The sequence below is a fragment of the Sceloporus occidentalis genome, unplaced genomic scaffold, assembly GCF_023333645.1.
Source record: "Sceloporus occidentalis isolate IW3139 unplaced genomic scaffold, rSceOcc1.0.p SCAF_4, whole genome shotgun sequence".
NCBI lineage: Eukaryota > Metazoa > Chordata > Lepidosauria > Squamata > Phrynosomatidae > Sceloporus > Sceloporus occidentalis.
Window position 1 is genome coordinate 45,671,014 of NW_028316984.1, and position 23,437 is coordinate 45,694,450.

The 23,437-nt window shown below is 42.3% G+C and overlaps 1 protein-coding gene across 1 annotated transcript in view; it reads left to right on the forward strand.

Annotated features, from left to right (window-relative positions):
* Positions 1-859: 859 nt before the first annotated feature.
* Positions 860-23,437, forward strand: part of LY75 (lymphocyte antigen 75) — a 100,716-nt gene continuing 78,138 nt past the window's right edge. Inside the window, exons 1-2 of the mRNA XM_089519911.1 lie at positions 860-1,176; positions 18,700-19,071. Coding sequence (XP_089376037.1) covers positions 1,038-1,176; positions 18,700-19,071 — 511 coding nt within the window. The 5' untranslated portion in view covers positions 860-1,037. The remainder of the gene's footprint in view (positions 1,177-18,699; positions 19,072-23,437) is intronic.

The following is a 23,437-nucleotide window of genomic DNA, read 5'->3' on the forward strand; positions in this document are numbered from 1 at the left end:
AGGGTGGCCATAAGTCAAAAATGGCTTGAAGAAGGCACACAACAACAACTAACCAACAGACCCACAGCCGGCCGAAGCATTGGAGAAAGAAAAATGAGACCCTTACCCATGAAATCACTATGCAAAATCTACCCCCAGGATCAGTCTGGGGCCAAAAGTGGCTTTTCTGAGTTGTTTGGCACCCAGGTTGCTTACCAACCATGAAGGAAGTCCAAAGGAGGGCGACTAAAATGGGGAAGGGTTTGGAAAACATGCCCTTTGAGGAGAGACTTGGGAGGCTGGGTATGTTTAACCTGGAGAAGAGAGGGTTAAGAGGTGATATGATAGCCTTGTTTAAACATTTAAAGGGATGTCATATTGAGGAAGGAGCTAGCTTGTTGCTGCTCCAGAGAATAGGATTCAAGCTGCAGGAAAAGAGATTCCACCTCAGCATTAGGGGGAACTTCCTGAGAGTAAGGGCTGTTAGACAGTGGAACACACTCCTTCCTCGAGTCCCCTTCTTTGGAGGTTTTTAAACGGAGGCTGCTTTGATTGTGAGTTCCTGCATGGCAGAAGGAGGTTGGACTGGATGGCCCTTGGGGTCTCTTCCAACTCTATGTTTCTATCAGTACCCAGAGATATCTAAGGCATAAAGGGGGGGGGGGGGGACACTGTACCCTACTGATAGATGGCAGGCCACTTTGGGAACTCATGTTGAAATGATTCTGTGATTCCTTTCGCTTTCGCTGCCTCCCCCCTTCCCCTTTCACCCTTCTTCCCACAGGCCAGAGAGGGAGGCAGGAGGAGGCGAGGCTATATAGCTGCCCAGGCTGGGCTGGGAGGCGTGCTGCTGCTGGGCTTCCTTCCAGAGGGAGGACAAGTGCTGGGCTCCCTCCTCGCCGCCTCTGCCTTCTCCTCCTGGCCACCCTTTGCGCACTGAGGCCGGTGCCAGGCAGAGGAGAACGAGGCCATTGGTGCCCAGCTGCTGCTCTCCAGGGCAGAGACCGGCTCTCCCTTTGGAGTGGGCACTGGGGCACCTTTGCGCGCCCAGCTTGGAGATGGAGAAGATCAGCAGCAGCAGCAGCAGGAGGCGGAGGAAGAGGGCGCCCCGGTGGTCCCTTTCCCCCTTCCCAGGGGCTCCCTGGCTGCTACTGGTGGCGCTGGTGGTGGCGCTGGTGCCCACCACAGACTCCTCAGGTAACCCACTTTGGCGACTTCACCCGCGCAAATGGCTTGGCACCCAGGCGAGCCTCCCAGGAGGCAGAGGAAGGGCAAGAGGAGGAAGAAAGTCAGGGCAGACGGAGGGGCCAGACTTGGTGCCAAAACATACTGCAATAATGATCCAGTTTGACACCGCTTTAGCTGCCCTGGCTGAGTGCTAGCGAGTCCCGGGATCTGTAGTTTGCTGTGGCCCCAGAGCCCTCTGGCAGAGGAGGAGGCTCCCACAGCTACACTCCCCAGGCTCTCAAACCAGATTATTTCTGCCGTGTCTTTTCCAGGACCTGTCCTACCCTTCAGCCTCCTCCTTCTGCCCAGTTCCAAAACGCCCTCCATTTGGGGCAGGACTTGGAAGCAGGGGCCTATATTTGAATATTTTGTTTTTAATACGTTTTGAACTTTTTTCTTTGGGCATGTCCTACGGGTTTCTTCCAATAAGGCTACATTTGGAGCATGGCTAAGAAGCACGGGCGGGGTTTATATTTTTATATGAGTGTTTCCTAGCTTTTTCTTTAGCCATGTCCTACCCTTTGGGTCGAATGTCCTCCATTTGGCGGGGCCTCAGTTGTCCTCCATTGCGTTTAGGGCGCCAAAGGAGGACAGGGCCCCGCAAAATGGAGGGAAATTCGAGGAAAATGCGGGACACGACCAAATAAATAAGCTTAAAAAGACTCATATATAGAAATAGTAAATCCGTGCTTCTCAGACATGCTCCAAATGGAGGACAGTATGGACAGGAGGTGGAGGACAGGACCTGGAAAAGGAGGACCTCTGGTGACCCTGTGCCAAGCTGGGTGGTTCCCCCCCTTCAAGTGCAACTGTGTGGTTGTGTGTTGGTGTGTGTCTCTGTGGTTGTGAGGGAACCCCTGCCTTAAAACTGTCCATTTAGTGGGGAGGTTGGGGACTCCGTCCTGTCCCAAGGAGACCAAAGTGGGGGCGGGGGAGTTTCCAAAGGTGGGACTTTCCTGAAGGGAAGCAAAGGCTTCAGGGGCGGCGGAGAGGGGGCTTTGGGGCTTGTTCTGGGGAACTGGGGAGGTCGACGTTTCCCTGGAGGAGCAGAAATGGTCCCAAGGTGGGGCAGAAAGTCCCTCCTGAGTGGTCTCCACAGAAGAGCTGCCCTACAGTCACTTGACAAGATGATGATGAATTACAACAATTATTTATATGTGTGTGTTTATAACGTATATACATTATATATATATATATATATATATATATATATACACACACACACATATACATATACATATACATATATATTATGTGAAATACATTCTATAAAATTATATGAAAGCACACAACAACACAGACACACACACACACACATGTAATATTTCATACTGTGTGTGTGTTTTATGTGTGTGTTGGGTGTTTTCAAGTCCCTTCTGGCTAAGGGGTTTTCATGCCAGGATTTGTTCAGAGGAGGTTTGCCCTGGCCCCCTGCCTTCCCCTGAGGCTGAGAGAATGTGACCTGCCCAAGGTCACCCAGTGGGGGTTCACATGGCTGAGTCAGGATTTGAACCCTGAACTTCAGGGTCATAGTCCAATGCTCAAACCACTACACCAGGCTGGCTCCCAAATATGCCTGCATGCATGCATGCATGCATACATACATATATACATTTGGGAGCCAGCTTGGGGTAATGGTTTGAGTGATGTATTGAGTGTGTGTGTGTGTGAGTGTTATACACACACTCATATACATATTAACAACATATATATCATAACATATATATGTGTGGGTGGATATTATACACACATACTCATATACATACGAATAACATATATATCATATCACATATATGTGTGTGTGTGTGAGTGTGTGTATTATACACCCACACATACTCATATACGTATTAATAACACATATATAAGCGATTTTGTCCCCTATGCTATTCAACATTTACATGAAACCGCTGGGAGAGATCATCCAGAGACATGGGGCGCGGTGTTATCAGTACGCTGATGACACCCAGATAATTTTCTCTATGTCTCCGACTGATGCAGTAACTAAGGATGGCATCTCTCCTCTAGATGCCTGCTTGGCGTCGGTAATGGGCTGGATGAGGGAGAACAAACTCAGTGTGAATCCAGGGAAAACGGAAGTACTGGTGATAGGTTCCCCGGTTCCGGGTGATGAGATTTGTCATCCGGTCCTGAACGGGGTCACGCTCCCCTTGAAGGACTCGGTGCGCAGCTTGGGGGTGCTCCTTGACTCGTCGCTCCAGCTAACATCTCAGGTGGATGCGACGGTCAGGAGTGCTTGCTATCAGCTTCGGCTGATATGCCAGCTGCGTCCATACCTGGACCGTAGGGACCTTGAAACTGTTGTACATGCTTTAGTAACCTCTCGATTGGATTTCTGCAATGCGGTCTACATGGGGCAACCCTTGTACAAAACCCGGAAGCTGCAAATCGTACAGAATATGGCAGCTAGACTGGTCGCTGGTACTTCCAGGTCAGACCATATAACACCTACCTTAAAAGATCTTCATTGGCTGCCTATTCGCTTCCGAGCTCAATACAAAGTGTTGGTTTTAACCTATAAAGCCCTAAATGGCTTGGGCCCAGGGTACTTGGAGGACCGCCTCTCCCCACATAATCCGCCCCGCACACTTAGATCATCCGGGACAAACCTGTTAGAGGTTCCTAGAACACATGTTGTAAGGACCTCACAGAGGGCTTTTACCATCGTTGCCCTGTCTTCCTGGAATAAGCTCCCCTTAGAGCTTCGCTCTGCCGCCTCATTGGATTTTTTTAAGAAGAATTTAAAAACATACTTATTTAGATTGGCCTTCCCTCTTTAGTTTAATTGATTTCCTCTGCCCCTTGTTTTCTTCCTTTGACCCCGAAATATTTGTGATTAGATTGTTTTTACCCTGATATGCGTATTTTTTTTATTCCTGTTTCCATTTTTGTAGTAATGTTTTAACTTTTATATTGTAATCTATTTTGTATCATAAATGCTATTGTAACTGTTTTTAATCATTTGTAAGCCGCCTTGATCATTTTTTGGAAAGGCGGGGTATAAATAAAATTTATTATTATTATTATTATTATTATTATTGTGTGTGTGTTGGATTATTATTATTGTTGTTGCTGCTGCTGTTGCTAGAGCCAGCCACTGCTGGGCCCTGAAACCTGGCAAGAACAAACAGGTGCCAGGGTATGTGCAGAGTACCATTTCCCTCTGAAGTGTGTCAGACCCAATTATATCCCCCCCCCCTTCCTCAGAGAGTAGTTTAGAGAGTAGTCCTTTCCTTCCCCCACCCCTCCACAATATTGGCCCAAGTGGCATCTCTCGCTCTTGGCAAAGGGCAGGCAGGACAGGAGGAAAGTGGCTTTCGGTTTTTGTTCTGCTGGGATGGGAAAGTGCGTTGCCTCTTCTTCCACGCCCTCTGCACCTCTTTTTTTGCCTTTTCTCCAGGCGTTAGTTCTGGGTTTGAAGGAGAGATATCCCTGCTAGGCATGACTCAGGGACTCTGAGGCTGGCTGGCTGGCAGGCATCCAGCTCCCAGCTGCCACTTTAAATGCAAAGAAAGAATAAAGAAAGAAAGGGGAATTCCACACTGGGACAGGAACCACGGGAGAAGTTGCATTATTGGTGCAGGGAATAAACAGGTTTGGTTGCTTAGGGTGCATATACACTGTGGAAATAATGCACTTTGACACCACTTTAACTGCCCTGTCTCCATCCTACAGAATCCTGGGATTTGTAGCTTTGTTGAGGCACCATCAACCTTCAGCAGAGAAGGCTAAAGACCTTTGGAAACAACACACCCCAGAGTTCTATAGGATGGACCTAGGGCACTTAAAGTAGTGCCAAACTGCATTATTTCTTTTTTTTTAAAAAAAAAATATTGAGATTGTTTTAGATAACATTTATAAAATACATCTCATATACTCAAACGTGCATATTCACAACAAAAATTGCAGTCTGGCCAGAGAGAGGAGAAGGAGAGGAGCTGCTTGGCAGCCATTTTGAGACCGTGTGCTCGAGACCGTGTGCTCGTTGCTGAAGGGGCGGAGCTTCTGTGAGTCACATCTGTGAGTCACAAGGGGGCGGAGCTAGCAGACTAGCTTTATATACCAACTGCCAGAGCCTACAAGAACAGTCCGGCCAGAGAGAGGAGAAGGAGAGGAGCTGCTTGGCAGCCATTTTGAGACCGTGTGCTTGAGACCGTGTGCTCGTTGCTGAAGGGGCAGAGCTTCTGTGAGTCACATCTGTGAGTCACAAGGGGGCGGAGCTAGCAGACTAGCTTTATATACCACCTTCCAGAGCCTTCCAGAACAGTCCGGCCAGAGAGAGGAGAAGGAGAGGAGCTGCTTGGCAGCCATTTTGAGACCGTGTGCTTGAGACCGTGTGCTCGTTGCTGAAGGGGCGGAGCTTCTGTGAGTTACATCTGTGAGTCACAAGGGGCGGAGCTAGCAGACTAGCTTTTCATTTTCTTTAACTCAACAACTCTGCTCAAGTGGCATCAGGTTGGAATCAGATATTGAAACAGAACCTTCCCTTTAAGTGTAAGATAGCAGCCAGTACTTACCTTTAAAGAAGTATTCCCAATAGATTGACTGTTATATTTATTACTAAAGACTTTGCAGTATGGACAACGAGGGATCTGCTGCAGTCACCTGCAACTCTTGTGGGATGTTTCTCTTCTTGCCTACAGAAGTGGAGAACTTCACATGCACCAAGTGCAAGTTGGTAGCACTCTTGGAGGAGAAAGTGCAGCAGCTGGAGTCCAGAGTAGCTACACTTCAGCATATTAGGGAACAAGAGGATTTCCTGGACTCAATAGAACTAACCATCTTGGATGAGTACCACGCAGAGGAAGATGCTAGGGTGGAAGAGGTCACTTGCCAAACAGAGGAGGCAGACAGCTGGAGGAATGTCACAAAGAGAAGTAGGCCAAGAAGGGATTGTTCGGGGAGCTTGCAGCTAGAGAATCGATTCGAAGCTCTTTCCCTTATCAAGGAGGATGAAGAAGAGCAGCATGGACAGACTTCTGGGACACAGGAGAGGAGCCTGAGAGTCCCACCCGAGGGAACAGTCGCTGCTAAGCCTCGGAGGAGGCGTGTGGTCGTAGTGGGGGACTCCTTGCTGAGGGGTACAGAAGCAGTGATTTGTAGGCCTGACAAGATGTCTCGAGAGGTGTGTTGTCTTCCAGGTGCAAAGATCCGTGATGTGACAGAGAGGCTGACAAGACTGGTCAAGCCTACTGACCAATACCCCTTCCTTTTGGTCCACGTGGGAACTAATGATACTGCAAGACACAGCATTCAGAACATCAAAAGGGATTACGAGGCGCTTGGTAGGAAGCTGAAAGGAATGGATGTACAGGTTGTCATCTCGTCTCTTCTGCCAGTTGAAGGGCATGGTCCAGGAAGGGAGAGGAAAATAGCAGATGTGAACAACTGGCTTCGCAGATGGTGCCGCCGAGAAGGATTTGGATTCTTCGATCATGGCCTGCGGTTCCATGAGGAGGGACTTCTTGCAACAGACGGGTTGCATCTCACGCCAGTTGGAAGAAATGTTTTTGCCAACAGTCTCAAGAACTTGATCAGGAGAGCTTTAAACTGAGTTCCGAGGGGAAGGGAGACAATATTAAGGAAGGCGAAAGGGATGGCGAAAATAGTCAAACTGACATAGAGGAAACAAGGCAAACAGTGCAAGGACCCAGCAGTGGGAGGCAAAAAAACTTGCACAGGCAGCAAGTAAAAGGGAACCATGGTCTGCGATGTCTCTACACTAATGCACAGAGCATGGGAAATAAGCAAGATGAACTCGAACTCCTAGTACAACAAAGCAAATATGATATAATAGGCATCACTGAAACCTGGTGGGATGAGTCTCATGATTGGAATGTGGAAATAGAGGGGTATAACCTTATTAAGAGAAATAGGCCAAACAGGAAAGGAGGAGGAATAGCACTATATGTCAGAGATATTTACACCAGTGAAGAGATCCTGGACATCAATCATGGAAGCCAGGTGGAGAGCATCTGGATAAGAATCAAAGGGGAGGGAAACAACAAGGGTGTTACGGTGGGAGTCTACTACAGACCCCCAAGTCAGACTGAGGAATTGGATGATATCTTTCTAGAACAGATGTCCACACAGTCAGAAAGAGAGATGTAGTAGTGATGGGCGACTTCAACTATCCTGATATTTGCTGGAAGTCAAACTCAGCAAAATCCTCAAGGTCTAGCAAATTCCTCACTTGCCTGGAAGACAATTTCATGGTCCAAAAGGTGGAAGAGGCAACAAGGGGGTCAGCTATTTTAGATCTGATCCTAACCAACAAGGATGACTTGGTTAATGGGGTGCAAGTGGTGGGATCCTTAGGTGGAAGCGACCATGTTCTCCTGGAGTTTGTAATACAGTGGAAAGTAGAAGCCAGGCAGAGTCAGACACGCATCCTAGACTTTAGGAGAGCGGATTTCAGTAAACTTAGAGAAGTACTGAGGGCGATTCCATGGTCAGAAATACTAAAAGATAAAGGAGTTCAGGACGGATGGGACTTTCTCAAAAGGGAGATACTGAAGGCACAATTTCAAACAGTTCCAGTGAGAAAGAAAAACGGGAGGTGTCTCAAGAAACCAGGATGGATGACTAAGGAACTTTCAACTGAGCTAAGTTTGAAACGGAACATGTATAAGAAATGGAAAAAGGGGGAAATCACAAAAAGGGAATTCAAAGAAATAGCAGGCATGTGCAGGGGTAAAGTCAGAAAAGCTAAAGCGCAGAATGAACTCAGGCTTGCTAGAGAGGTTAAGAACAATAAAAAGGGCTTTTTTGGATATGTCCGCAGCAAGAGGAAGAAGAAGGAAACGGTAGGGCCACTGCGTGGAGAAGATGGCAAAATGCTAACAGGAGATAGAGAAAAGGCAGAATTACTCAACACCTTCTTTGCCTCAGTCTTCTCAGAAAAGGCAAAGGGTGCTCAACCTGAGGATAATGGAGCAGAGGACAGAATATGGGAATTTCAGCACAGAATAAGTAAAGAGATAGTAGAGGAACACCTTGTTAATCTAAATGAATTTAAGTCTCCGGGACCAGATGAACTCCATCCAAGGGTATTAAAAGAACTGGCAAAAGTAATATCGGAGCCATTGGCAATCATATTTGAAAACTCCTGGAGAACAGGAGAGATCCCAGCAGACTGGCGAAGGGCAAACGTTGTCCCCATCTTCAAAAAGGGGAAAAAAGAGGATCCCAACAATTATCGTCCAGTTAGTCTGACATCAGTTCTAGGAAAGATTCTGGAGCAGATCATTAAACAGAGAGTCTGTGAACATCTAGAAGGCAATGCCATAATCACAAAAAGTCAACATGGGTTTCAGAGAAACAAGTCATGCCAGACAAATCTAATCTCTTTCTTTGACAAAATTACCAGCTTGGTAGATGAAGGGAATGCTGTGGATATAGTATATCTTGATTTCAGTAAGGCCTTTGACAAGGTTTCCGATGACATTCTTGCAAACAAGCTTGTAAAATGTGGGCTAGACAAAGGAACTGTTAAATGGATCTGTAATTGGTTGACCGGCCGAACCCAAAGGGTGCTCAACAATGGCTCCTTTTCATCCTGGAGAGAAGTGACCAGTGGGGTCCCACAGGGCTCTGTCCTGGGCCCAGTGCTATTCAACATCTTTATCAATGACCTGGATGACAGAATTGGGAGCATACTTATCAAATTTGCAGATGACACCAAATTAGGGGGAATAGCTAATACCCCAGAGGACAGGATCAAGATTCAAAATGACCTGAATAGACTAGAAAGCTGGGCCAAAGCTAACAAAATGAAATTCAACACAGAGAAATGTAAGGTATTGCACTTAGGGCGGAAAAATAAAATGCACAGATATAGGATGGGTGACACCTGGCTGAATGAAACTACGTGTGAAAGGGATCTAGGAGTCCAAGTAGACCACAAGTTGAACATGAGTGAACAGTGTGATGCGGCAGCTAAAAAGGCCAATGCTATTTTAGGCTGCATCAATAGAAGTATAGTGTCTAGATCAAGAGAAGTAATAGTGCCACTGTATTCGGCTTTGGTCAGGCCCCACCTAGAATATTGTGTCCAGTTCTGGGCGCCACAATTCAAAAAGGACATTGAGAAACTGGAGCGTGTCCAAAGGAGGGCGACAAAAATGGTGAAGGGTCTGGAGACCATGCCCTATGAGGAACGACTTAGGGAGCTGGGGATGTTTAGCCTGGAGAAAAGAAGGTTAAGAGGTGATATGATAGCCCTGTTTAAATATTTGAAAGGATGTCATATTGAAGAGGGAGCAAGCTTGTTTTCTGCTGCTCCAGAGAACAGGACCCGGAACAATGGATGCAAGCTACAGGAAAAGAGATTCCACCTGAACATTAGGAGGAACTTCCTGACAGTAAGGGCTGTTCGGCAGTGGAATGCACTTCCTCGGAAGGTGATAGAGTCTCCTTCCTTGGAGGTCTTTAAACAGAGGCTGGATGGCCATCTGTCAGGGATGCTTTGATCTGGATTTCCTGCATGGCAGGGGGTTGGACTGGATGGCCCTAGTGGTCTCTTCCAACTCTACGATTCTATGATTCTATGATTCTATGAAAAATTACAAAACAAGAAAAGAAAATACACACAACACAATTTAATCATTCATACATCATTCATTACTTCCTTATCACCAGCTTTAATCATTTTCCTTTTCCATTACTAAACAATACAGACTATCTTATACTGAAAATATAATTGTTTTCTTTCCTTTTCTGAGGTTTGTCTTTCTTCTTTTAATACACTTTTCTCTATCTAGTTTAAATCTACCTTCAAATTACTTATTTCAAACTGCATTATTTCTACAGTGTAGATACAACCCTTAGTTTCACTTCAGGGAACAATAACAACAACCACAACAATTCTCTTTGGGTGTCACTTCCCCCTACCTGCCTCTGCTGTTTCTGTCTGCTACTTCTTTCCTCCACAACTTTCTTGTCATCATTGCATGGCACTACAAATAACTAGTGTTCCTCTTTCATTTTGTTGTTGTTGTTGTTGTGTGCCTTCAAGTCATTTCTGACTTATGGTGACCTTAAGGTGAACCTATCATGAGGTTTTCTTGGCAACTTTCTTCAGAGGAAGTTTGCCATTGCCATTCTCTGAGGTTGAGAGTGTGACTGAGTGCGAAATCAAACCCTGGTCTCCAGTCCAACACTCAAACCACTATGCCATGCCTGTTGCCTAATGCACCAAATCTCTGTCAGGAAAAAATAGTGGTGAGACATTTATCCTGAGTCTGAATCAAGACCGAGAATTTTTTAAATAAATAAATAGAGTAGAAAAGAATAGGGTTGAACACACTGATTTCAGAAGCCTAAGAAACTAAGAAAGGCATCAGATCTTGTCTGATATTGGAAACTAAGCAGGGTCAGCCCTGGTTAGTACAGTACTCAGATGGGAGACTACCAACGAATACCAGCCTGCCAAATTAAACCCTAAATCCTACCAGTAGACCTAACAGAAGTAGACCCATTGAATCAATTATATTTGCACAAGTGTTGACTCACTGTTCAATAATTGATCTAATTGGTCTAAATTTAGGGCTACGGATAGGATTCAAATCTAAATAACAAAACAAAAAAAAATGCCCTTGCATTATTCTGGTACTTGTGATAGCTTTCTTCCTCTGCCTATGTTAGGACCAACCTTGGTTTCAGTTCATCAAACATGTTTAGTCATTTAAGACACTTTGCAGACCCCTGCTTCTCCCAGCATCAGATTAAAGACTGAAATTATGAACTCCCCCCTCCCCCCACAACATTCTGACTTGCTTGTAAACTGAAACTTTAAAAGGATGTGTCATGTTAATTCTACATGCTGTGGAAATATTTCAAGGTTTCTCAATAACTTTGAAGTAAATTATTTGACTGGAGAAGAAAATTAGGAAAGCTCCCTGTATTCACTTACCTGGGAGTAAGCCTCATTGATACCAGTGGGGATTAGTTAACTTTTGCGTGGATCTGTAAATGTTATATGCAAAGACATTCAAACCTTTCCTTTCAAATTATTATTATTGAAAAACTTTTATTTAAATATTATAAAATATGAGAGTTCAGTGGCACACACATTTCTTATACTGTTTATATTTGGAAGGCCTTGGGTCCCTTTCTGGAAGAAATTAAATAAATAAACAAATCCCCCCCCCCCCCACCACCAAATAGAGCTGTGTACTGGCTATATATCCAAGGGTAGTTTTCAGGAGTGGGGAGGAAAACTTTGAAACTGCTCAGTCTGAGAGATATTGTACCCACACATTAGTGATATGATTATGGAGATAGTGCAATTGGTGGCAATGAGGCTCAGACAACACCCTCAGTAAACAGCTATCTCTTTATTGCAGTATGTCTTCTCCCCCCCCCCCCCCCACACACACACACATGCAGACACATCCCTGCAGTGATAGGGTACTAGGTTTGCCAGGGCACTCCATGAGACAACAAAGGTACATTTGCAGAGTGCATAAGGTAATCTTTCTCCTGGCACCACTTTCATTAACAAAGGGATATGCATGGTGCTAAAATGGTTTTTTTGTTTGAGATGGTTTTGTTGTTTGTTGTTGTTGTGTGCTTTCAAAGTCATTTCTGAATTATGATGATCCTAAGGTGACTCTATCATGGGGTTTTCTTGGCATGTTTGTTTAGAGGGGGTTTGCCATTGGTGTCCCCTGAAGCTGCTGCTGAGAGCATGTGACTTGCCCAAGGTCACCCAGTGGATCTTGTGGCCAAGGGATTCAAACTAGGTTCTAGAGTCATAGTCCAGTGCTTAAACCAGGCTGGCCCAGGATGCTGCAAATGAGGAAAGATTATACAAAACCTCACACAACATACCTGGAGGTTGTTTCCTGCCTTTGAACTAGGAATAAAACATTGAATCTGCAGAGTGAAATGCCTTTGTAGACATGCCTCAAGGCTTCATCTGCATGCTTTCTTTTTGAAGGAAGTTTTGCAAGAATAATGTTTTGTGGGCGTAATCTGTACCTATTAGTGGTTGCAAAACTGAAGTGTCTAGACTGCATTTTGTCCCACTGTAGTTTTATGGCAGGATTAAGTTGTTCCATAGTGCTACCTGCAAAATTCAGATGCAACAATACTTGATGAAACATGCCAATCCAGTCCTTTAACTGGTTTATTTTCCCAGTCCCAGAGTCCACAGTAAAATCTGATTGTAGCAAAGGTCACTTGAATTTATCACAGGTTCCCTTACACTGAGATTGCAGAAGTCTTTGTGATCTTCCAGATATACAGTATCTCCTATGAGAAGACTAGTTTGCACGACTATAGCCGTTTTTTCAGGGCCAACTCTCAGGAGCTGGAGTTCAGTGCTATAATAGTTTGTTCAAGCTTTTTTTTGTCTCTAGTTGTAGGCCTCAGATACTTGCAGATTGCAAACTGGGACTTCAGCTATAAACTCCCAGAAAAGAGGAAAGCCAGTTGCTTATTTGTTGTAGCAAGAAATGACTAGTGCAGCATGCTAGAACAGGTGCAAGTTGATAGGAAAACAGGAGAAGTATGAGAAAAAGGAAGGAAGAAAGAAAGAAAGAAAGAAAGAAAGAAAGTAGTCCTGGGACGGGTAAACCAAAAAACCAACAAAGAGATGTTGAGATGCCAAGCCTCTGTATACCCAGCAACAATTACTTGAACTTCTAACTCATAAATCTTGCCCAGAGGCAGTTCTGTGTTTGAAGAAAACTTGTCTCTACTTTACCTATACAAAAGATACAGTTCTTATGTTAAAAAGAGTCATCTCTGTGATGGGTGTACTTAAGTGAGGTGGCATTTACAATTTGTGCATAAAAGAAGCAGCCTGACTGATAAGTTCATTGCTTTGATCTCTTTTTCTTCTTCTCTCCACTGGCACCAGTATTGTTACCCCTTTTCCCACAGATATGCCTCCAGGTACCTCCTGGCTTAGAGCTGGCTGGCAACATGGATATGCACACCTGCCATGGCAGTAAGCTGTTTTATACAGCAGTGCTGGGAATCTGTATAAGGCTCTTGAAGGTAATCCTCTGGCCTGAAAGACAATTGGATTTTAAAAGTTGAGAAACAAGGAGGGGTGCCTAAATCCAAAATCAGTAGCACTACATTGATGGCCACTGCAATGTCACCATTGCAGCTGAAGAGGAAGGGTGCTTCCAGGCAGCTCCTAGCACTCCCAGCCAAGAGGCATTGTGTAACTTTCCATTTTTCTTTACTTAAGATACTTTCTTCATAGTAAGAAAAAGATGGAAGGAGTAATGTGGAAGCCTTGGAGAGTTAGAGATTGAAAAGCATAATACCTGGATTTCCAGTAAAATTCTGTTTCACACAGGCTGACCTCACAACAGGACTCCTGCTGGAAGCGCTGTTAGACAAATGTTGGGTATGTTTTGCAGGGAGGGGGGAGTATAATGACCAAAATCCCCAACCAGCATACTACTTTTCCAACCTCTGGCCTGAGATGCTGCCTGTCACAGTGGTCTGATGATTATGATCCTAATTTGGAGCATGTACAGCATGCTCCAGATAAGCAGTCTCATTAATCATTGCAACAAGCTCGTAGAATAGATCCGCATTGTATGTCCATAATATACTAAAGGTTTATTGAGGATGAGGTTCATGTTTCAGGTGAGTTAGACAGGTTTATCTAGAGACTCATGTTTCCTCTTTCTAGCCATCTCAAATGCTCAGAAAAACTTGCAAGTAGGATACTGTGAGGATAGCTGCCTATATCCCTAGCCTTCACTAATTAGAATCACACATGGTATAAATTAGGGATATTTTATCTGGCCTTGGAGGCATCCTCTTTCCTTCCTTACATTACATCCTTTTACCAACCGCCTAGTTTGGAGAGAGCCTTTAGATGTTGTAAATTTTGCTATTCTGAATATATTAATATCATTCCAGATTCCAAATCAATTATTGATGAATTTATGTGGGGAATACTATAATACACATTCCTGGGAGCTCAATTGTTTTTATCCATCTAGACACCGTAAAAATAATTGGGTTTATTATAGCTTCTGGTAACCAGTGATCAAATCCTAAAAAGAACCATTTCCTCTGTCCAGTGACTGCTAAGTTTCTGTAGGTGTGTTTGGTGAGGGACTTTTTGAAAGCTTTTTAAAAATTCTCAGTTACTGTCCTACTGGCTTTTGTTATCACTGTTGGGTCATTGGGAGTAAATGTTGAAATTGCATGGTAAAATGAAAACGGAAGGAAAAAATTAAATCTTATGGCATCTTTTGAAGTAGCCACAAAGACTACTTTTCTTTCCTTTTTGATACTGAAACAGATGAACACACTGTTGCTACTGTGGTGGGAGAAATCGTTGTGTTTCACTGCCATGTAGTGTAGCATGTTTTTTTTAAGTTAGTTCACTCTTGAAAAATCCACTATATACATGACATTTCCCTACATTGTTGACTCAGCCACAGGAGTTTATCACATTAGGGAGATCCTAAAGAAAAATGGGATTTAAACTAGAAATAAATAGAAAAGAAACCCACAAATGTCCGAAGTTTATCAGATGATGTCGCTGTTAAAGTGAAATAACGCGAAGTTAAACTGAACGTAAAGCGGAGAAAACCGACAGTTTTTTACTTTCAGAACTTCCCAAGCTGCCGGTTTTCTCCGCTTTACGTTCAGTTTAACTTTGTGTTATTTCACTTTGGGGGTAATTTTGTGTGATAAACTTCCCACATTTGCAAGGTTTCCTTAAATTTAAATCTCTTTTAAATCCTGTTTTTCTTCGGGATCTCCCTAGTATGATAAACTGCCCAGACACTTCTGTTTAGGTAGGGCATGATTTGGTCTGCCTGTACACTACAGAAATAAAGCAGTTTGATACCACTTTAACTGCTATGACTCAATGCTATGGAATTCTGGGATTTGTAGTTTTTTGAGATATTTAGCCTACATTGTCAGAGAACTCTGGTGCCCCACCAAACTACAGATCCCAGAATTCCATAGCATTGATCCAAGGAAGTTAAAATGGTGTCACACTGCTTTTTTTTGGGAGTGTGACAACAGCATAAACTACTCAGAGAGTAGAGGAGAATTGGATTGTCCCCATTTGCACCCAAAACATTCCTTTTTTTTTTGCAGAAAACCATGAGGACCCAATAGGTTTGAAGGTAGGAGTACTTCAAATACAAGAAAAGGGCTGTGCACACAGCCCCAAACCAGATCAGGGCCACAGGAACTGCATGCTGTGACCCTGATCTGGCCTTTGCAGGGAGCAAATAGGAGCCGCAAAAAGTGGCTCCTTTTTGTGCCCTGCAAAGGGTGTTACAGCAGCACTGCTGCAGCTTGGCAGTGCTCCTTCAATGCTGTGTCGCATGTACACTGGAGGGGCACTGTGACACTGTGCGCCGTGCAGTGTGGTGCGTGGTGCCCCGACTCCGTCCCCAAGCTGGCCCAAACTGCCAGTCTGCAGATGCCCAAAGCTCATAGTGATTGAAAGGAATTAAGGCCCTCATTTAGGCCAAGTGTATCCCACCTGCAGAAGAAAGACTGTCTGTGTGTCCAGTTGGGTTAACTCATTCTTACTTGATCTGCTACTTCCTGCACAGAACTCCTTACCAAATTTTACATTTGAAGCAATGAGTACTTTAAATGGCTCTCAGCTAGAGTTAGCAGACTCTTGGACTGATGATTCTGTGGAGAACTTGAAGAAGAAATACTTCTGTATCAAAATTATAAAGCTCATAGGATAGACCCTCAGGATATGTTTTGCGGCTCTTGGATACCGGATATATTATAGCTACAAATGACTTTCTCTTAAGGCTTTAGTTATAGAAAAGAGTAAAAACGGTAAAGTGATTCTTATGTAGAAAAGGAAACAGTGAAAATAAATCATACAATTCAGTTGCTGCTCTTTGTTTCCAAAGCATGTTGCCAGCCACAAGAGTCCTACTTACTTTACTGTATCTTTAAAACTTTGCTAGGAGTGTTTTTTGTTTTTTTGTTTGTGTTTTAACATTTGTATTTTGTGCATTTTAAAATAATGTTTTTTAATCTCTGTAACCTGCTTTGAGTCCCAATTTGGGGAAAAGGTGGGACATAAATTATTATTATTATGCCATTATACGGTATACAAGGAGAGGATTTTAACACATTTCTGTCTATTTCCAAATCAACAAACCAAGAAGATATTTTTTACAGCAAAATAGTGTCTCTGCTATATAAAGACTATATTGTGGTTTTGGTAGCTAAAAAACAAAATACAAATATTTTATCGGTCACAAACGTCTTACATGAACTTAAAAGATATAGCCCTAATGAAACACATGAATATCCAGGCCAGTAAAGAATATACTTTTCTACCAAGTTAATAGATTGGATACAGACCCTTCTTTGCATCCTTCTCTTAGAATTATCTACGAAGGGTTGTTATGGGGTATAGTTTTATTTATCCATTTGAATGTTCTATGGCCTGCTGTAGCAGTGGATGACATTTTAGAAATCAAATAGAACTTGCATAGTACATTTCAGCTGGATGCATTAGACACAGAACAATTGTTTTCTTCCAGCAAATTGCTAGAGGCATGACTCCAGAGAATATGCCCTGAGTGGGTTGCGAGTGCACAAACATGCTTTTCTGTAGCTAGAAAAGCTTTGTTTACAAAACACCAGCACTTGGGCTAATAAAATCTGAATAAATATCTCAAGTCGCAGTTAATTTGCTATTTTAAATGGTTTCACATAAAGGCTTGTGTTTGTTTCATAGAATAATTAATAGAATAATTAATTTTGTTTATTAAAAATTAAAAAGTATTAATTTAGCTAGAACAGAATGTAACACACAAACACATTTCACAGTCAGAAGAAAGAGTTAATCAAGAATTGATAAATAAAACTTTTGATAGGAGGTCTTCTGTCTGGTATAAGATTGTCAAAATCCAAAGTGATATCATATGCTTCTTCAAAAAACTTAACTCAGGTCCAGAACACACTGTGGAAATAATCCAGTTTGAGACCACTTTAATTGCCCTGACTCAGTGCTGGGGAATTCTGGGAACTGTGATTTAGTGAGACATTTAGCCTTCTCTGTCAGAGAGCACTGGTGCCACAATAGACTACAATCCCCAGGATTCCCTAGCACTGAGCCAGAGCAGTTAAAGCAGAAACAGGAGCCCTGGTGGCACAGTGTTAAATGCCTGTACTGCAGCCACTCACTCATAAACCACAAGGTTACGAGTTCAACACCAACCAAGGGCTCAAGCTCGACTCAGCCTTGCATCCTCCTCAGGTCGCTAAAATGAACACCCAGATTGTTGCGGGCAATTAGCTTACACTTTGTAAACTGCTTAGGGAGTGTTTAAGTGCACCGATAAGCGGTATAGAAATGTACTTGCTATTGCTATTATTTCTGCAGGTTTTGGACTTTCCTTTTCAGCCAGGGTTTCTGGGGTTATCTGGAAAAAATTAACATTATTTTGTTGTTATGCTATTAACATATACACAAGGGGTGGCAAAATACAGTGCATGCAAATCACATTGGGCCCAAGGCTGTTTTTGTAGCTTTCAACCCCGCAGACTTCCCATACCCCTTTTTCTTTCCCCTTGAAGGATCTCAGGGGCAAAAAAAAAATTCCCCACACTTGCTGCAGTTGCCTAACCTTCATATACAGGCAACCCCTGATAAAGGTTGCTTGGACTTTTGGGGATCATCACCACACTATTAGCTTTCTTCTATCTAACTCTAAGGAAGTCACTATATGATGCTCAACTAGTGTTTCCTGACATTAAAGTTCTGGATGAGAGTGAACAAACTGAAGCTTAATCCAGATAAAGCAGAGTGCTCCTGGTAATTCCTAAGGCAAATCAACAAATAGAAGTCCAATCTGTGATAGATTGGATTGCATTCCCCATGAAATCTCAGGTTTGCAGCTTGCATGGACTCTTAAAGTTATCTTTGTGCTTGGATACTTGGGTTTCAGAAATGGGTAGGCATGTATTTGCATAGTTAAAAGTAGTGATCTAATTCAAGGAGAGCTGGCCATGGTGAAACATCTTGATTACAACCTGTTTAGGTTACTGGAACACAGTCTACATAGGACTCACTTTGGAAACTATTCAGAAACTTCTGGGGGTCCAAACTGCTGGGGCCAGACTCTTTACTGGAGCTGATTATAGGGAACACATAATGTCCCTGCTATATCTTCCTAACAGATTATCAGTCAATTTCTGGGCATAATTCAGAATACTGGTTACAACCTATAAAGCCCTATATGGCTGAGGTGCAGACTATCTGAACTACTATATTTTTCTACATGACCTTGCCTGAGTTTTGAGATCATTGAGGAGGTCTTTCTCTCAGTACTGAAACCACAAGGAGGTTTGTTGAAGACACATGAGAGGGCCTTACTGGATAGCCAAAAACATTCAGTTTTGACAATACTGGATAGGTAAACCAATAGTCTGATTTGGTATAAGGCAGCTTCCTGTGTTTCACCAAACATATCTCTTTTTCTTTTCTCCAATCAGATGACAATACCTTCACCATACGCCATGAAAAAACCAACAAGTGTATCCAAGTTAAAAACCAGCAGGTAATAGCAGAAGACTGCCAAGAGACTAAAGAGGCCATATGGACATGGGTCTCCCAACATCGCCTTTTTAACTTGGGATCCCAAAAGTGCCTTGGAATAGATACTTCCAGACCCCGGAATATCTTGAAAGTAGTGGATTGTGATTCAGACATTACACTGTGGTGGCGGTGCCTTGATACCTCAGTATATTCTGCTTCACAGAACAAATTGACTTTAAAGAATGGAATTTTGACAGTAGGTGTAAATGCATCTGATACGTGGAGAAGAAATAATTCCAGTGATGTAATTTGTAAACTTCCATATCGTGGTAAGTATTTATTTATTTGCATCATTCATTTTAACTGGAGAAAGGAGGGGTTTGGACATAAGTTTCATTAGGTTTTTTCCTTTCTTTCTTATGTCTTTATTAAATTACTTTAACATATATACAAACAATTTTGCATATGCCCCATTAAGTTTCATTAAGTAAATATGCCCAAAAAATTGACCCCAAAATCCTAGGCCGACATATTACAGGTCAGTATGGTAATATGGTAGCAGCTCTTTCAGATTTTCCCATGCAGTTTCTTTCTGTCCTGAGCCAAGCAGATAGAGTCCTAGGTCACTGACTGATTGCTGTTGGTTTAACAGTCCCACTCACAGGCTTCGCTGTCTGAAGAATGAAGGCTGAAACACTTAAGCCTCTTATTGAGTGCTGTTTCCCTCTTGCTGCTTGCATGCACATACTGAAGGAGCTTACACTCGACCTATCCATGGGTCATGTCAAAATTAATAATTTTGGCCAAAACTTGCCCTTGACTTATACATGAGGTCAACTTACATTTGAGTATATATGATAAACAAATATGTAATTGGAAAGCATTCAAGAGTAAGCATCACTTCATAAATTTCTCAGATTAAAAGTGGACATGTAGCAGCCTCAGCAAATAACAGCCATTCTCTGAGTGTATTTGTGATAATAAGTACCTTTGGGAGCCCCCTCCCCCAATGCTTGGCATTTTTAGTTGTACACTGAAGTCATCCCAGGAGTTCACCTAAGGCAATATATGTGGTAGAACAAAGTTATAAGGTAGACAGATCCAGAGAATCTTGTGCATGTCTCAGAGAAACGGTGCCTTTCAGGAAGGGTGTGAGGGAAGATACCATTGAAAGAGAAACTTAAAAGACCACTGACTGCCCTTTTGGACAGTGTCATGATTTCCAGAAGAACTCAGGATCTATACATTATTGTGACTTTTTAAAAGGATAGAACAGCTTGCATTTCGAATCAATAAATTTTTAGACCAAATGATTTTGTTGGGCACGCCTTCTCTTAGTGATCTTTAAAGCAGCACAGTATCCCTGCTTGTGCTTCATCAGTAGAAATGTTGGATTTAACTATAAAGAATTCCTTTTGTGGCCACATTCAGACGTTGTGCTAAACCCTGGATTATAAAAACATGAATGAGGTGAATTCCCCTTTCCTCCAGCTAGGCAAGAAATATAATGTCATGAAACAGCGTTTAGTGGAAATGCAGGTATTTCATATATTTAATACTTTGAATTTAGGTTTTTTTAAAAAAAATTGTTCTGTTAATTCATTATTGCATGTCCTTAGGATGGCGTTCAAAGGGGGGTGGGGAAAACCACAGGCTACTCTCCTAGGGGTCAAACACAGCTCTCTGGGATTTTCTGGACAGCCACAATCCCTTTTCCATGATATCATGGTTTGATGGTTTTCCAGCCATCTTACAAGGCCTTTTCCAGTTCTAAAAAGTTGAAGTGCTTCTCCTTAAGGCACAGTTTCTAGCACTGAGAGCATTAAGCTAAAATAGCCTGGTATTTTTGGTCCTTTCTTTGGCCTTCCTCATCACTGGAATGCAGAGGCCTGAAAACTGTTTTTATTTACCCATAATATCTAGACTCTCAGTTTGTGTATTCCCCCAGTAACATGTGCTGCTGAACTGATTCTTCCCTGGCAGTAATGTTTATACTGCTATTTATTTTAAAAGCACATGTTTTAATACTATTATTTTATTCCCATTTTATCCCTTTAGGTGCCCAGAGAACAGAAATTATTGGAGTGAATAAATGAAAAATAAATAAATATGCATTAAAACAGAATGAGTGTCAGTTAAAAACTTGACAAAATGGGATAGACCTCTTTTGGCCCCCAGTGAAATAATGGTGATTCCTATCAAAGTTAAAGGATTCCTAATTCTTTTGTATTTGTCCATTTATCCTTTTCTGGGAGTCAGCATGGCATAGTGGTTTGAGCATTGAACTACAACTCTGGAGACCAGGGTTTGCTTCCCAGTTTGGGCAAGTCACATGCTCTCAGCCTCAGGGGAAGGCAATGGAAAACTTCCTCTGAACAAATCTTGCCAAGAAGAACCCATGATAGGTTCGCTTTAGGGTTTTCATAAGTCAGAAATGACTTGAAAGCATGCAACAACATAATTAAAGGAGGCTCAGATTTAAATGCCATGACATGCAGTTGACACTTTGCAAGCTGTATGGAGGCTAGAATTCGGCCCCAAATAAAAAGAAAATCTACAGTTGAACATTACTTTCATCAGAACGAATGAGAATGTAATGAAATGGTATGCAGTTTTTTTTTTAATTTTTCTTGATCATGATACAAAATATGATCTGTTAAGTACAAACTACACAAAAGTATTAAAATTAGATCAGGTGAAGTTGCAAAATAGGTATGGCAGACTGAATGACTATTTTTACTAAGTACTGTAGGTAACAATTTATGCCAGTTTACGCCTGGAGTTTGGGAATGAGGAAATCATGCTCTGACCCCTATTTGGAAAAACTTTTTTAATTTGAGTTGTTATCCAAATATGTCTCTATGGTGCACCATTCAGAGCATAAGAGCAAAAATTAAGAGGAAATGACAGTCTTTATAGTTAATTGTAAAGCTAGTTATCAACTCTGGATCATTTACTAAAGTTTTTTAAAAAGTTCTGAAGTGACATTATATAGTATTGCCTAGTGGCTAGAGTGAACAGAACCTTCAAATGCAAAGTCCCAAACAAGGTCTGGGTGAACTTGGGCAAGTCACCCTTTCTCAGCCCCAGAGGAAGGATAGAATAGATGTCCTCTGAAGAAATCTTGTGCAAAAAACCAAAAACAAGCCAACACCCTAGATAAAGTCACAGAACTATAACAAAACGTAAAATAGCAAACCACGGAAGTTTTAAAAGCACTCATACAACTTTTCCAAATGCAGTTTTATGTATAGAGCAGTTATTTTGGGATAGCAATATGTACAGCTATAAGTGTAATGAGTGATTAAAAATGATAAACTGTCCTATAGCAGTAGAATTTTATTCTAGATCCTTCCCTCTGACATGTAATTCTAGTGTGCACGAAATATTTTATGTTTGGTTAGGGAATACTGGCAATTTTCCTCCTGTGTGTCTGGTTGTCCAGAAATCAACCATAGTTGCACTGCATTCTACAGAACAAACTGTGAGTTTGTGGTTCTCTGACAAAAGTGTAAGGTATGTCTGAATAGACATAAATGAAAATTACTTCAAAATATTGTTTTCTTTTCTCTGTGAGGAAATGTGGTTGATGAGGTCCATGTCACACAGCTATTTCTTGACATGTTTATCTTTTATGTTTATGTAGCTAGGAAGTATTAATGCCTGGATTTGCTTGTTTTCCCATTCCCTTCCCATTCTTTCCCCTCTCCTTTTCTATTACAGCTGTTGCTGCTTTAAAAAAAAATTGTATAGCATCTAAGGCTGCATCTTCACTGCAGATGTAATCCAGTTTGACACCATTATAACTGCTGTGGCTCAATGCTATGGAGTTCTGGGAAATGTCCTTTGTTGTGACATCAAAACTCTGTGACAGTGACAACTAAATATCTTAAAAAAACCTGTAGTTCCCAAAATTCCATACCAGTGAGCCATGACAGTTAAAGTGGTAGCAAACTGGATTATTTCTGCAGTGTAGATGTATCCTAAATGTGAGTGTTTCAGAAAGTATTAATAATAACAGTTGCTACTGAATCCAAAAGTCAAATTCCAAGATTGGGGCTACCATATTAATTGAGTTGTGCTGGCTGATAAAGGCCACAAAGATAGCTTCAGGGCATTTTTACCTATAATGGTGTGGGGCTTGAGGACTCCAGTGGAATTTTGACACTGCTGGGCTGATCCCATAGATTTACTTTCATGGCAGCACAACAACAGCCAAATAAGCAGGATTTTTGAAATAAATTTCTTCAAAACATCATAATGGTTCATTCATTCATTCATTCATATCTCACCTTCCTCCTAGGACAGTTAGTCAGTACAATGACACTGAGCTATCCTACTTTTCAAGATATATAGTCTGTCAAAAATCCCCTGAAAGACATCTTTTCTTTCCTTCATAGAAAGCAAGCATGCACTGACCAGTAAAGCTGGATGGAACATGAAAAATTCACTGGTCAATCTTGCATTCCTGTTGACCTGGCTAGATTGGAACCAATAGAGAGGTTTTCAGGCTTGAGTACCAGGGGAAAAAAATTCATCAGCAGGACTGGTCTCCTTATCACCCCCAGTCCTTTTCTCTTCTTGACAAGATGTACTTTCAGTTTCACTCTGGGAACAGATGTGCTGTCTGATTACATGTTTTTGCTGTACATTGCTTATATTAAAAAACAAAAAAAAAAAACAAAGAAGAAACAA